Here is a 16,910-nt window from a genome sequence, read left to right as displayed (position 1 = left end):
AATCCATGAGGTTTTAGAGTCCTTTGCTGACATGGTCTTTTGCCAGAAGAGAAGTTTGCAACACCTCTTTAGGCTAGCTCTATGACAGAGACTTTTGGATCCACCAACACTTTCATACCCTGGACTGAGAGCTTTAGTAGAATTAAAATGACTATTGCAAGAATGACAACTCTTGTGTTGTGTTTTTTGTGTTTTGTTGTCTCCCAGCAATGACAAATCTGCTTGTAACAACAGCTTCATCTCTGGGAAAAGGTCTTCTAGTTTTACGATAGTGCCTTCAGTTTTACGATAGTGGAGTTGGTCCTACATGAGCAGGCTGAAACTAAAAAGAAGTTTGCCAGCTCTTCCAATGTTATGCTTAGCCTCACAACATTCTGCTTTTTGAAAACCCATTATGCAAAGTGTCAGGGCTATCAAATTATTTTTCAACATGAAAGTTTAAAACAAAGATATGCTACTAATTATAAGAAATCATCACTTAAGGCCACTTAAATGGCAAGAGACTATACCATTTGTTTCAAACTCTACAGATTTCCTGCTTAGATTCCTTTGAAAAAGTTACTAGTAACAGAAATGAAGAAATAGACTAGACAAAGTACAACATACCCACATCATTAATGATATAGTTCAATCATCATTTACTCAGCAATGAACAGGACTGTCATGGCAGCTGAAGCAACAAGATCTTCAATGCAGTACAAACACTGAAGTATAAATAATTTTTTTAGCATTTCTATTCATAAGCAAATAGGCTACTCCTCATTTTTCTTCCTGTATTTCACAAGGCACTTCTGGACACTTCTATCTTCTACCATGCTGCATGACTTCTTGTCCCTCATAAATTCAGAAAAGCTCTGAATTAACCATTGTTGAGTTAGCTACTGATGAATCTAGTTAAAAACCACAAGTAAATTACAGATTCTAAAAGGTGTACTTATCATAAACATGTTGTGTACAGTTGGCACTGAAATAGATTTATGCAGGAAATTGTTCAAAGGTGAGGTCCCAGAAGCAGTGTCTTTTAGTGCATGTCCACTGAAGAAATAATGTCAGACAGATTGTGATTCCTTCAAAAGTATTATAATAATTCTTTAAAAATTCATTTTCAAAAACTAAAATCTTTTTTCTACGTACAGAATCAGCAAAAGCACCTGAGCCTTCAAAACCTGAAAACTCAGCTGAACTAGCTAAGACACCTCAACCAGAAGAGCATCAACTCAAAGATGGGAAAGAAGATGCTAAGTGAGTAAATTCAATTTAAAAATTTGAAGTTTCTACCTGACATCCTGAATTAGCATTTCTGTGGGCCATATATCAGTTCTTTAAAAGTCCCTCCTGTAAGGATCTGAAGAGCTTTATTTCAATTTCAAGGTAGCATATATATATGAGGCATTCATTTATTACGTGCTTTTGTTGGTTTGTTGTGTACATCATCCTAAATCGTAGGAATGAGGAAAAGGATTTGCTCAACTGCAGTTATATGCTAATTTTAGCAGTGCTGCTGCTCAATTATTACTATTTCTTAGAGAAGAAGAAAGTCCCAGAATGCTGCCCTGAATACCTAGAATGTTTGTCACATCATTCTGGCTTGAAACTTTTTACCCTGCACATTTTTTTTCCTAAGTTATAGCATTAAATCAGCATTAGTCTCCACAATCAGAAGATTAGTACTATCTCTTTCTGAAAAGAGACAAATAAATGAAACAGTAATATTCCTTCAGGGGAAAATTTAGGGTCATTCAACCTTTGTAAAAAGCTGAGGTGACTGCTTTCCTAAAATACAAATATATATGAAGTCTAGAAAACAATAAACTTGGAATAGTCCACAGTCATTTGAGAAGCAGAGATTCATAGATTCATGGAATCATAGAATTCTTTGGGTTAGACCAGTGGGACCTTTAAAGGTCATTGAGTCCAACCCCTCTGCAGTGAGCAGGGACAGCTATAAGTGGATCAGGTTGCTCAAAGCCCTATCCCAGCTGACCTTGAATGTTGCCGGGGATGGGGCATCCACCACCTCTCTGCATAACAGGTGCCAGGTTCCACCACTTGCATTGTAAAAAATTTCTTCCTTATATCTAATCTACATCTGCCCTCTCTAAGTTTAAAGCGGTTAAACCTTGTCATATCACAACCCCTGCTAAAATGTTTGCCCCATCTTTCTTATAGGCCCCCCTTAAATACTAAAAGGCCACCAATAAGATCTCCCTGGAGCCATCTCTTCTCCAGGCTGAAAAACTTCAACTCTCTCAGCCTTTCCTCATAGGAAAGGTGCCCCAGCCTTCTGATCATATTTTTGGCTCTCCTTTAGGCCTGCAACAACAGGTCTATGACAAGCTGAGGACTTCAGAGCTGAATACAGTGCTCCATGTGGAGCAGAGAGGGATAGAATCACCTCCCTCTCCCTGCTGGCGTTTCTTTTGATGCAGTCCAGGATACAGTTCGATTTCTTGGCTGCAAGTGCACATTGCTGAGTCATACCCAGCTTTCCATCCACCAGCAGCTCCACCACCATCCACCAGCACGTCCAAGTCCTTCTCCCTAAGCCTGTTCTCTATCCCTTCACGCCCAGCCTGTATTAATACTGGGGGTTGCCCAGACCCAGGTGCAGGACCTCGTAGTTGACTTTGTTGAACTTTATGGGATTCCTGTATACCCACTTCTCAAATTTGTCCAGGTCCTCCCTTTGGATGGCAGCCTATCCTTCAGGAGTGTCAATCACACCACTCAACTTGGTGTCATCTGCAAACTTGCTGAGTGTGCACTTGTCACTGTCTCTGTCACTGTAGAAAATAAAGTTCTTCATAGAACAGCTCAGGTTGGAAGATTCCACCAGAAGGAATGAGGTCCAAATTCCTGCTGAAAATATTTAGAGGTTAGACCCAACTCCCAAGTTAGATCAAGGCACCCAAAACTTTTTTCAGTATAACTGTGAGTCTATATAATCAAGAATGGAATTTTCATAGTTTTTCTAGGCAATCTGGTCCACCCTTTGAGCACCCTTACTACAAAAATTAAATAGAATTAAATTTTCATTTGCTCCGAGTTGCTTCTTTTGCCTCTCATTCTCTTGCTGTGTGCCTCTGGTGCTCTTTCTAAATCAGAATGTGTAGTTAGCTTTCATTGCTCCAAGAACACACTGTGGATTCATGTTCAATTTGTTGTCCACCAGGACCCCCAGATCCTTTTATAAAAAGCTGTTATCTAGTCAGTCAGCTCCAAGTCTTTGCTCTCACATGGCCTATTACCATGCATAATGAAGTTTCTGCCTTTTGAGATCGCTTTGAGTGGAGAAAAGCAGACACACTCAATACAGAACAGGGTAGAAACTCTTCCTGCTTGTGTTTGCCTTCTATAATTTTGATTATCCTAATGACACAAAGAAAAAGTCTTTCCCTGACATGGAGTTAATTTATAGAGATGATTATCTATTTCCTCCCCTTTACTAAACAGACTTTGTGTCTGGAAATAATCAAGCAAAATGCTACTGCACATGCCTCTATAAAATAATAGATGCAATTAAAAATAACTCTGACTAGAAAGAATGGAAAAGTTATAAATAACTCAGTCATTTCAATGTGAAACAGTAGGTCAAAAATGAAAACCTATATAAGAATCTCCCTTTTTTTGTCATCATACAATATGTTACTCAATGCTTACAGTTCCACTGGTAAATCTTGTAACCATGGTTAACATAATTACTGTGTGCTTATGAAACAAAAGGGTATGTTGCTTATTAGTAGAAACAAAATCTGTCTGTTAAAAGGAAATTTAAAATATTTATGTTAAACATTGCTTTCTCAGAGGTGTTCTGACTCAGTGTCATGTCTGTATCCAGATATACCTAGTCAGTCTAATTTGATCAACAGCTTCTAAAAATACAGTAAATATTTGGTAAATTTACAGTCAAAACAGTTACCCACTAAATTATGCAGTAGAGGCTGGAAGGTACAGGGCTGGTGTCATTGCACTGGCATGAAACTAAACTAACCAGATCTGCTGTATGACTCTCAGAGCTGGAGGGAGAATGATTCTTAAAATGTGCCTTTGAGAGAATTTAATTCATTGCTTCTTAAGGTTCATGGAAGTCTATTTAGACACCATTCCTGATCAAGGTTACTGCCTTATGGAGTCTATGGGCTCAAATTTGCTCACTAGAATATTTTTAGGGAAATCAACTGCCTTCATCACGCGAGAAAAGCTGAGGATTGGAGTCAAATAGATACATGTGATCTACAAAAGAAGCAGCAAATAAAACATGCTCAAATCACTGTCTAGCACTGAGGCCAACTAGAACAATACAAAAATGCCTCCTGAAGAGTTTGCTCGTAGCTAATTTCTAGGTATTTCCATACCTGGGAGTTATTTGGAAAAATGTTAGTTTTACTAGTCAAAGCAATATCAAGGACTGTTAGGACAGTCAGCATAGTCAACTAAGAGTCCCATTTTCCAGGAGTTTTCTCTGCCACTGTTTAATCCATATTTGGATACTGCTCAAACAGAGATTAGTAATGGGTAATGTTGTCTCTTGGGCAACACCAAACTGTGTGGTGCAGTCGACACACTGGAGGGAATGGATGCCATCCAGAGGGACCTTGTCAGGCTTCAGAGGTGGGCCTGCACAAACCCCATTAAGTTCAAAAACACCAAGTGCAATGTTTCTGCACATGGGTCACAGTAATCACCAGTATCCATAGAGCCTGCGTGATGAACAGATTGAGAGCAGACCTGCAGGAAAGGTCTTGGAGGAATATTGGTGAATGAAAAATTAGCCATGGGATGGCAATGTGTGCTCAGAGCTCAGAGACCCAACTGTTTCCTGGGCTGCATCAAAAGCAGTGTTGTCAGCAGGTCGAGGGAGGTGATTTACCCTCCTCTACTCCACTCTGCTGAGACTCCACCAGAAGTGCTGCATCTAGCTCTGGAGTCCTCAGTACAAGAAAGACCTTGACTTGGTCTAGAGAGAGCCATAAAAATAATCAGAAAGGTGGAGCACCTCTCCTATGAGGAAAGGCTAAGAGAATTGTGATTGTTCTTGCAATACTACAAGGGGTAATGACTTTAAAGGGGGCAGATTTAGACTAGATATGAGGATGAAATTTTTTGTGATGAGAGTGGTGAGACACTGGTTTGTCAGAGAAGTTGTGGATGCTTCATTTGTGGAAGTGTTCAAGGCTAGGTTGGACATGGCTCTGAGCGACTTGATCTAGTGGACAAGGTCACTGCCCAAAGCAGATGGGACGGACTAAAGGTCTTAAAAGTCTCTTGGAAATCAAACAATTCTGTGATTCTATGATATTGTTATGGAAATCAAGATTGGCAAAATCACAGCTAGAATTTCCTTAGCTGGAATTTTCAACTCTGCCCAGATATATTTCAGGTTGCAGCAAGGGCCCGCTGAGAGAAGAGGAGATGGGAGCCAAGGATAACCTCAGCACAAGCAGTGCCCTTAACCAGCAAGGTTCAGCCTCACAGGGTCTGAACATAGCAAGCAGAGCAAGATCCTAGCAAAAGGCTCCATCAAAACGGCAAAGTGATGGACCAGGTTTAGAGTCCATCCTGGGAGTCCAGTCAGGAGCAAAAAAGACAAGGTCAGAGACAAGGCTGGAGACAAGGCTACAAAACAGGTCCAAAGTCTATCTAGGAGACAGGACCAGAGAGAACTGGAGGTAGACACACCTAGACATAACTCAGGCAGTGACCAAGGCCTGACCTGAAGTGGACAACAAAGACCCATGGGCAATAGAGTGTGGGTGGAAGTCCTGCTGGAAGTCCCAGGGCAATTAATTTATATAGACTATTTTCTTATACTAATCATCTGTCAACAGTCAAACTTTAATCAAAATTTATTTGATCTGCAAAAAATCATCAGCATGCCCATTGACTCTGAGTAATATACATAATGAAATAAGGTTTGTGGGTATATATTTTTTCACAAATCATATACATCCAGAGCACTTAAACTTTCATGGAAATGCTAATAGAAAAGTTTTCACCTTATCTGCTGTTACTAGGACATTTAATTTTTTAAAATGCACCTGTGCAGGCTCAGACACTAGAATAAGGAAGAGGGAAGAAGGCAGTTTTCCTGTTTGGAACAGCATATTTTTTTAATTTCCTCTAAAAGAGCAAATATTTTTTTTTGCTTGCTAAATGAATGACAACACTGACAATGCATTTGCTCCTAAAAATTCCAATAGACATTGTTTGTCTGCAAAAAAATTTAAAAAGAAAAATAAATAAATAAATTTAAAAATGGGGGGGAGGGAAAAAAAAGGTCTTTCCCTCTTAGCACATCCTCATTTTCTAAAATACTGCAGTACACAGTGATGGATGTTAATAAAGAGTAGAGACACACAGCACTGGTCTCAGCCATCTGAACACTATGTCTGAAAGAAGAAACCCAGGAGAATGGATGATGTGCCAAGCGCTGAATTACAGCCTAGTGACTGAAAAATTTAATGTCTGCTTCCTAATGGCTGGGATAGAATTGCACACAAACTGGCTCTGTCTTCCAATATATTTTTTCTCCCCTCTATGTTTATCGATAATGTAACAGAAAAACAGGTAATTTTCATTAATAGCTATTTGCTGAGTAATAATAATCTCTGGAAGGGTGGGCTGAGACTACACTGTCTCCTCACAGCAAGAAATGAGGGAGCAGAAGAACACTCGGCACCTCATTTGCACTCTAATAGAAGACAGCGGAGTCTTATTAACAAGAAACTAGCACAAAGCTTCAAGGTACAAGACAAAAAAGTTGTAGCAAGTCCTGGAAAAAGTAGAGTATGGAAGAAGGTAAACAAAGCATCTGAGAGCAAAGATCACAGAAAATGGAGGGACGCAAAGAGCTTCTATGACCTCTCCTCTGTGTCTTAAAAGCCTTTAAACCCTGTTGAATTTGTAAAAGTACTTCATCTTCCCAGATTAGCAAAGAGATTACAATGTACTATTTATACTAAGGCAGTGCACTGAAACCCCAGACAAAGATCATGAACCCCACTGCACAAAATACTGCATAAAATAATAATCCATATTTGGAGGCTAAATATTCAAGACCACATAAAGGAAGAAGAAATGCAGTAGGTAACTGGGACTTCCAATGCTCTTAGATTTTATCTCAAAATCTTACATATGCTCAGTTATGTTTAGAGAGGAACAAAAAATTGCATCTGATATGCCCTCTTCAGAATCTAGCTATTACAAACAGAATATGTTATATAAAATGCACTAAGGAAATTTTAATAAAATAATAAATTTATACAAAAAACCCCAGCATTCCCACCTAGAAAGTGTACTCATCTGATTCTGCTTTTTCAAATGCAGAAACACAACTTTCAACATTTTCCCAAAAAAGGGAGCTCCAGTACTGCAAACTTCCATATGAGCATGGGTGGTTCAGGTAAACTGAACTTCATGCTTGTGGTTTGCCTTTCTCATATCCACATCCTATTACTTAATAGACTCTACCAGTCCTTCTATAAAGAAGATTTTTTTTCCTCTTTAATTTGGCTAATAGCAAGAAAAGAAAACAAAACAAAGATTAAGAGGCAATTTGCTATGTGGTGCATAGCCAGGTTAATAAAGAGAACTCCTGCTGGTAGCATCTTCTTAGTGAGTAATGCACTTCATTTACCTCAGTAACCTCGACCAAGAAAATTACTGTGCTTATTACTGCTTGCCATCCACTAGTTACAACACATCAATTCACCGAGTAGATGCACCTTAGAGGAACCATGTCCTATCACAATAACAAAATCTGAGCACATTAGTGAGACAGACCCAGTATCAACCCTCTGCAGCGTGTCTAGAAATCCTTGATTACTGTAGGAACACTGGGGATGTAAGAAAATGGCACTCGTGGCAATAAACTCCAATCAAATTTAGATGAAGTAAAACAAGGCCAGTGCTGGGCCTTATGAAAAATCCCAGATTAAACACAAGTACATTTTATGGAGAGGCTAATACATTTCCTTAGTTGTTTCCAGCTAATCACTACAGTACTTGAAATTGTAAACAGATAGAATGCATCCAGTATGTTTTTTAAGCCTGACTGAAAAGACATTAATGTGTTAAAAAATAAAAATACTTTTCTTAGCACTTATATTCCCTCTACTTAGACAGTTTTTTTTCAGAGCTTGTCACTTCTAGTTCTCGGACTTGAGTTTCTGAAATCACTACATTGAGAACCTGCAAACTAAATAGAAAGGTGGTGGTGTGCTGCCTGTACCAAAATGGATTAAACTTGCTGTAATCTTTGCTGAGATGTATTTTCCTAGAGCCTTTAAATTCCATCCAATCTGCAGGATGCAGTTACCCTTGCTATTTAATGTCACTCACTCTGCATGACAATCAAGTCAGTAGCCTGAAATTAAAAAGTAGTGGATTCAGAAGTTTTTCATTGAAGATTAAATGAAGCAAGGAAAGAATAGGAATGTCATTATACAAACTGAAATGCTGCTTTTTTTCCCCTTGCGTTATTTCAAATCATATGCTCATAATATTCACATATATTCATTGCTAACTGTATCAATGGAAGAAATTGGGTTTCTTGAACATATAACAAAGTAAGAGTATAGTTTGTCATACTTTGCCACTGATTGATTTCTTTAATTAGAAGCAATTTCTGTGCATTTTGTGTAAATCCTCCATTTACCTAATATTTTTCAGACTAAGAAGAAATTTTTATTAAGGAAGAAATTATAATTTATTCAAAATGTTATCTCTGCTATTATATGTTGAGTAATTTTGGGGGGAAAAAAGCAAAGCAATGAGCATTGTGACAGGTACACTACTATATGTAATATAAAACATTTATATTTAAATTGCATTTGTATTTAAATCACATTTGTACCAAACACTTGCAAATATATCAAGGCCTTTCTTGATAAATCTAAAAGACATAGAAATCTAAGACATAATGCTTATTATCATTTAGTAAAAGTAAACTTATTACTCCATGACAAGTGTAAATATTCATGCCTATGTTTAACCTTGTCCAACATATTTTATTAAAACACCCTGTCTCCAGTTATTTACTCTTTTTCCAAATCTTAGCAATTTAGGATGAAAACATCCCATGTTGTACAGCCCCAGAGAGGAACAGAGGAAACAGTGACAGGTGGAGATATGAGGATCAGATGAGAAGTCAAACACATCTGGCAGCCCAGTTTTGTTCAGTGCCCTGGGTAAATGATATTCAGGAGACGAAATGTGATGGCCAGTGTCTGCAGTGAACATGCCTACTTTGTTGCTGCATTTGGAAAGGAATATGTCAGGATCTTGCAGAAGGGAAAAGGATGGTCTTAAATAGCTGTAAATGGAAGTCATCTCAGAGGAATAGGTTCTTTGTCTCCACGTTTCTTTGTGATCCTGGGAAAGGTACATGTAGTGAGTTCCTACACAGGTTGCTGTATAACAGTTTACCCTAATGAAGGTAGATTTGTAACACCAAGATAATTTTATATAATTAGCCTAGGCAACAATGGCCATGGCATGACGCTCAGTGTACAGTAAAAGTCTGTCAGGGTTCCCTGTACTGGAGCAACTTTAGTTGCCACACAAGCTGAAACTATGCCATTACTTTTTTCTCTTTCATTTCTAATTTAGCTAGTTTAAATAGAGCTTCCTGAAGCTAGTATCAGCAAAACAATTCTTATTTGGGAGCACACACTGAAAATTATAGAATTAACTGATATTCTTAGTCATCATACAATTATTACCCTTGTACCAAATCTTTTTTTGTTTGAAAAAAAAACCTGAAAAAAAAAGTGAGAAAATTAAAATGTTCAAATGGCCAACAACTGAGATGAAAGAGAAGGGACAACACATTTTACCCCATGTTCAAAGTGCATAGGACAAATTGTACCAAAATAGATTTACATCAAGAAAAAAAAATTGTAAAATGAAGCACATAAATAAATTCTTTAGGAAGATTATGGAACAGCCACGGCTATACATATTTAAGAAAAGGCTAGATAAGAATCTGTCAGGTGTACCTCATCCTGCTTTGAACTGTGGGGACAGGATGTCTCAAACTTCTCTACAGCCTTATGGTTGTATGATTATTTTAGGGAGTCTATAAAAACAGACAAGAAATGAAAGCATGTATTGGAAATCAAGTTCTTAAAATTTGAGACTTTTTTCAACCTTTTAAAACATTCATAATGGGAAATTTTATGGCATTTTCATTTTAGCTTTTAATTCCCTGCATATTAAGAAAAACTGAAAGATAGAAAATAGGAAGAAGGGTTTGTGCTGTTCTCATGAATTCTGTACAGCATCGGATCCTACTCTGATTAAATTATTTTGTACATGGCCATAAATTATAGGCTTATGTAAATAAATTATGAGTTTGCATTTAAATGTGTTTGAATGTAACAGACATTATGTGTACATGATAAGAAATATCTTTTTAAATTCCTGGTAAGTGGCAGATGCCCCAGACAGATTTAATTACTTATAGATAAGAAAGCCCCAATGACTCAACAGCACCAGATAAGGAAATAAATGAGGATTACTTCATTAGACTATTATACCTTTGTTCTAAAGCAATTAGTATTAGAAATTATGCTGACCTTATTTTACACATTATAGTAAATAGCTAGTGCAATTAAGAATTTTATATCACCTGTTACCTTAAGGAAAGGTGATTTTTTCATAGCTAATTGATACTTTCAATATTCATACTTCTTTCTTTCTACTACTTTTATAGTTCCTACTGCAGAATTTTTAATTAAAATAAAATCTTATTCACATTTTAATCTGGTACCTCAGTGAGAGTTCCATGTGTTCAGCATTGAAACAGACTTCTCCTTAGAGAGTACTGTAAAGAAGATTAGAGGATTCACAGATTGTTGTGACTGAATAACTAGGAGGATTGTCAAAGTAGTTGGTGTGAAAAAAATTGAGCTAAAAAGCAGGAGTCTCTGCAGCCTAGATTATTAGATTTCAGTCTGCATTGCATCAAGAAGTTTGTTCTGAGTTCAATACGAGTAGATAAGTCTGAAAGATAGTGCCTTCCTTGAAAACTGTTACTTCCATATCTGTTTTGCTTTATGAATACAACATAAGATCTGGGAAATGGATGATCTCTGCATTTTATTTCAAGAACAAGCCAGATTTCTGCACAAAGATTCTGAACTAAGGGAAAGTCATGAATTCCAATGGAAAGATTTATTTATATGTTGTCTGCATAAAGCTCATAAATGCTTATGGCCCATTCTTGCTTATATATACGTAAAACCAAAACCAACCGAAATATTATATCACTATGTTTAAATTAATGAAAAAGGTAATAAAATATATAGTAAGGGAAAGGAAAGGAAAATCAGTTTAAAATAAAATTGTGTTATGAAGAACAATCCGAAAATAAAAATGTGTTTTGTTCTGTTTTATTGCAAAGTTAATATAATGCCAAAAATGCAGCAAATAGAAAAAGTCAATCTTCTGTATCAGTAAAGATGGGTTTTTATTAGACACTTTCCCTTGCCAAGTGTGGTTCAGACTAGATATCAGAAAAAAATTATCACTGAAAGAGTGGTCAGGCATTGGAATAAATTGCTCAGGCACGCATCTGAATGTGGCACTTGGTTTAGGAATAATTATGATGGTGCTGGGTTGACTGTTGGACTAGATGATCTTGAAGTTCTCTTCCAAATTTGATGATTCTGTGATTACAGGAAAAGATGATGGGTCAGAGGAAGACACTAGTTTCAAGACTGTTAAGGAAAATTAAAATTTAATTAAGAGCTTTTTGAAATTTCATGGAATCTAATGTGTGAACAGCTTGTTCCAAGACCTTAAGATAATATATTTAACGTAGAAATTTACTTTCTTAATACTTGAGCTCTTAAGAGTTTTGGAAGAAGTAGACTAAGTAGGTGGTAAATATACAGGTTAAGTCACTTAACCACTTCCCAAACCTTTATATATTTCAAGTTTGTTTGCTGAAAAGGATTTCCTGTCATGATATATACATTCTTTTGCTTTGTTGGGAATCACAGCCTACAACAGTCTTCATGATCTTAGCTAATATAATCTTGAAGTCTGTCACACTTGTTTCAGCCTCTCCTCCCTCCTAGTAAAGGCTGCCTAGAATTCTGGCCATTAAAGGCTTGAAAACTTTCTTCAGACGTTTAACTCATGCGAATTCACTGCACTTCTATTCACATCTATTCTTCTCACAATAATTTTTCTCAGATCAAATGCCTCTTTTCCCATGGTTCTCCATCAAAATTTGAACTGATAGACAATGATCATATTATGTCTCAATCTGCTTTGTTGTGCTTTTCAAAGTCATGTTCCCAGTAGCCTTGGCCATTCTAAGAGACTTTCTAGAATCTCCTATGGGAATTCACCTTTTGCGTATAGCTGGTCAGAAAAACTTTCTCATGGGCTTATATCCCAATACTAATCCTTACTTCCCTGGCAGTATGTCATATGCACCTACAGTTACATTTGCACCAGTGTTTTTCATAGCCAGATTATGTATGGCTCATAGGCACCTTCCCCTTGACTAAACACTTGGATATTTATCCATTTTTCACCTGCAACTGATGATCCCAGCATTTACAGCAGAAATTCTTACAAATTGATTCTAAGTATATGTCTGCAGTATGGGGCATTAGATTTGCCCTCATTTCTATTACTTGGACTAAATAATTCAAATTTTCCTGCATAGGAATCATTCCTACTTTCTAATCTTCCAAATCCAATGTCTTATTAAACATCATTAGTACACAGCTACATTTTGTACCAAAATCATAAAAGAGAATATTAAAGCTCACTCCTAAAAGACCATCAGCATCCTGTGCAGGTAAAGGAGAATTGTCTCTCTTCACAGGCAATTCAGAGCAGAAACCGATTTCAGTCATTCTGAGCCTCTCCTCAGGGAAGCCTTCTTTGGACAATAAAGACAGCATAATAAAAATAGTGAAAGTTAGCTTTTTGGAATACCTCTGTTGCTGTACCAAGCAAGTGACTAACATGTTGGGTTTTTTCTATTACTAGTTTTCCTAGTAATTTAGGATGAGTGATCTTAGGCTTGGATCTCAGGGCTTCTATGGCATTACTCACACTGGGAGTGTCAGCAAAAACTGAGGATGTGTTTTTGAATCAGTACATTTCATGATGCCTGGAATGGCATTTTTCTGTCTCATCGAAATCTTTCTCATCTATACCATCATGTTTTGCATATTATCATATCCTTCTGAAATTTGTTTATCTGAATTAGAGGATTCCTCATAATTTATTCAGAAAAGACAAATTATTTTTTTCAGGACACAGTTTGTAAATGCAATCCTAAATCACAGCGTCAGAGCTCAATAAAAGCATTGAAAGCTCTATTGCAAGATCAAGAACTCTTATTTCCATGTAATTAGCAGAAAGTTATCTTAAGTGCTGCAAAAGAAGAGGGTTATAACTGAAATCAGCAAAAAGTGTTATGGATATTTTCCAGGCAGCATACATTTATGAAATACTTTTTCTCAGGGGTCACCTGGTAGATAAAAGATGGAATCAAATTCAGGTATTTGGTGTTTATGGCCAGAAACAGGAAGGAATCAAACCCTAAATTGCAACTTAGAAAAGGGCAAACCTTCTGAAACAACTATTGTATTTTTTATCACTGTTTGTTTGAACTCTTAACACAGAAAACTTTCAAGCCACAGTACTTGACAGCTGTTGCATACATTAGTACACTCAATACAGTACTTCCATAGCCTATTTCAAGGTGATATTCTTTAAATAGTCTATAGGTGTCTAAATCTTCTCTTGTGACTTGGGAATAATAAAGTCACTGCAATTTTATCACTAAACAAACGAGTTTAAATCTACAAGTTACAAAAATAAAATCTACAAATCAAAAATATCAGAAAACTATATTATTATACTTCTCATGTTACATATATTGCTATCATTAAACAAAATATGTTTGAGGTAGTAACGTGACTGTGTGCATAGCACATGAGTTGCAGTCCTGATTTTCATTTCCTAGGCCACATGAAATTATTACTTGCACAGGGAAACAACATTTCCACTCTGTAAAGGACTACATGGAGAGTAAGTAATATAGACCTAGGCCTGTTGTAACATACAGCACAAAGGTCAAAAATAAATGGTTTAAAGAAAAAAAAATCTTGAAGAATTACAGCTTAGAACCAAATTGTAGCATAGCACCACATCATGCAAGAGAAGGAGTCAAGTTTAATTCAAAGTGATTTTGTGAAGTTTAAATGGGCTTCATTAGCCCAGGCAATTTAAAGTGCACATCCACACAAAGTACATATACAATAAACATCCTCAAATCAGCAGTGTTCAACATGCAGCTTCTTCCATCCATATTAACCAAAGAAAATTTAAAGTAAGCATTTTGTTACAAGAAAATAATGGAGTAGGAGGCAATGCAAGCCAAATGAGCAGTAGGCCAAGGAAAATCAATTTCTCATCAACTGTGGGGCAAATAACTTTAAACGAAGTCACACAGATTCTAATCAGTACCAAATGGAAACATGGTTCCTGTGTGCTACATTGCACCAAATTCATGGTAGAGGAGACTTTAACTTTTGTTGGAAAGTCTGTGAAATAAGAGGAAAATCTCAAGCAATTTGTAGTTTATTCCTAGAAAGAAGATAGAAGGGGCCTTTGGCATGACACTTATGGTGAGTGGTATCTAACTATAAGATAGCTAACCACCTGACCAAATACAGCAACAGCAAAGACTAAGAGTTATTTTAAATTCTTTGCACAGAAGCAAAAACTAATTGTGAGATGTTAGCTCAAAACAAGAAAGGATGTCATTACATTGCAGATAGCCTGGGCAAAGGGGCAATGTGACACAAAAGGAACTGTGATGAGATTACAAGATGCATCAGAACCGTTTTGATTAATCTCCTGACCGGGGAGTTTTAAAAATTAGACAGTATACAAGACTTAAATTAGAGGAATGACAAGTATATAATTCCAAGCTTTTGCTTCTTCTGATGCTTCTAACAGCATATCTCCACTTTATCCAATGGTTTTATTGCTGAAGGATTTTCACATGCTTGTTATACTTCCTCGGGCACTGTGATTTGTGTTGGGTCTCCAGAAAACTGCTTCTCAAAAAGCTACACACATCCCACTCTGACACACTCTTTTTTTAGTTACAGCTCCTTCTGTTAGAAATTTCAAAGTAGGTTTAGGTCTTGAGGAGACATGGTGTTTATTCAAAGATCATTTTGCAGTGGTTTTCATTTCTTCCCTACTGTCATACCACTTTCCCCTCTACTCACATTTGGGAAGATTTTCTCAAGAATCTGGACACTTCAAGCATATGTCACTCTTGGTCTGCTGCTGCTCTTGCTGTAGCCACATCCTTGTGGTACTTGGGACAGAGCTGAAAAACTGATAAGGAAGAAAGAACAATTCCCTGCTGTAGCCCCTATATCAGGCATAGCTTTCAGGATTTCAGTACAGGGGTGGCAATTTTGACCAGGCCAGGAGGAGCCCTTGAGCTACCCTGTGGCTGTCACAGCTATTTCCAGCCATCTCTGACATTGGTGTATCACATCAGCTGAGAAGTGTTGAGTAGAGGATATAGAAAATAATCCCATGTCCTGGTCTCTACATAGAGGAAGTCCAAATATATGCCCCAGCTGACAGCTGAGTGGCACTCAAAAACAAACCCAGTCTGCCTAATCAGACAGTACCAAGTAATTGAGGATGACATTTCAAGTAAGAATAAGCACAGAAGAGCTGATCAAGAATTGCTTTCACCAAGATTTTCTATTTGACTGTTCAGCATGCATAAAACCTAATGAAAACATTAGTTTCAGTGCAGAGTATGAGTTTTCAGGTGTTTGAAAATCAATAGTCCTCAGATTTGAATGCTGTGAGTGCTGGAATATCAGCTTAGTATTACTATGACCCTGAGCAAACTCTTAGCAGAAAAAGAGGAAACCTCAGCAAGAAGACCAGTGTTTTGTTCCACTGAAAACAGACGCAATTTTTTTTTACCTCATGTTAGCCATAACAAACCATAAAAAACATAGATGAAATAAATTTTCCCAACATTAGAAATTATAAAGTAAGCATAAGTCTCTCCTCCCCCATCTGCATTTCCTGTCATCATTAGGACATTACCGTATAACAACAAGCACATTTTTATACACAGATGTGAAGAGAATGCCTTGTAACTAACTTAGTGAATACATCAGGCAAGCTCTAGGCCTTACACAGCCACAGTAGAACTTGGTGAAAAGCAGTGGTGGGAAGCCATTAGCACAGTAGGATAAACAGGGTACCCTTGACCTTTTCTGCTTGAAATTACACAGACTGCTGCTGGCATGAGCAGAAGGCAAGAGGAGGTAACTTAGGTTTCCAATTAGCATGAATTAAGTGATATGAATATGCACTGTGCTCAGTAAAGATCCAATCTTAATGTATGACTTCAGCTCAGAAATAGAATTACCACTGTTTCCTTCCATTCATTTCCAGGACATTAAGCTTTTTTTCTCTTTTGTTTTAATTAGCGTACAGAACCCAAAACGTCCAGGTTTACAAACAAATGAGTTGGCTGATGCCCAACTTCAAGTGATTGTCAAAAGATTGCGTGAAAGGGCAGACGTCTATAAGGAAAAGCTGAATGACCCAGTGATATCTTCACCTGAAGGAAGTCCTACAGCTTGTAAGTGACTCTAGAAACAGCTATGCATTTCTTCAGCTTAAAACTGAAAATAATTTTGTGGCAACAGAAAATACTGTGATAATTATTTTGTAAGTATAGTATGTTTATCCACTGGAAAGGATCATTTTGTGCCCACTGAAGTCAACTTATCCCTATTTCTCTACAGTACGCCAGAGTCCTTAGGTACAATGTCCTTTTGAATGACATCACTGAAGAATTTGGGGAAAAACCAGAGGCAGTATCT

General features: G+C 37.1%; 1 protein-coding gene across 1 annotated transcript in view; it reads left to right on the top strand.

Moving 5' to 3' along the window:
- CNGB3 (cyclic nucleotide gated channel subunit beta 3) overlaps nucleotides 1-16,910 on the top strand; it is a 60,739-nt gene that overhangs the window by 11,875 nt on the left and 31,954 nt on the right. The window contains exons 3-4 of the mRNA XM_069005053.1: nucleotides 1,137-1,242; nucleotides 16,512-16,666. Coding sequence (XP_068861154.1) covers nucleotides 1,137-1,242; nucleotides 16,512-16,666 — 261 coding nt within the window. The remainder of the gene's footprint in view (nucleotides 1-1,136; nucleotides 1,243-16,511; nucleotides 16,667-16,910) is intronic.

The sequence above is a fragment of the Aphelocoma coerulescens genome, chromosome 2, assembly GCF_041296385.1.
Source record: "Aphelocoma coerulescens isolate FSJ_1873_10779 chromosome 2, UR_Acoe_1.0, whole genome shotgun sequence".
NCBI classification, from domain to species: domain Eukaryota; kingdom Metazoa; phylum Chordata; class Aves; order Passeriformes; family Corvidae; genus Aphelocoma; species Aphelocoma coerulescens.
Note: the sequence above shows the minus strand (reverse complement) of the source record. Positions and strands in the feature narration are given on the sequence as shown.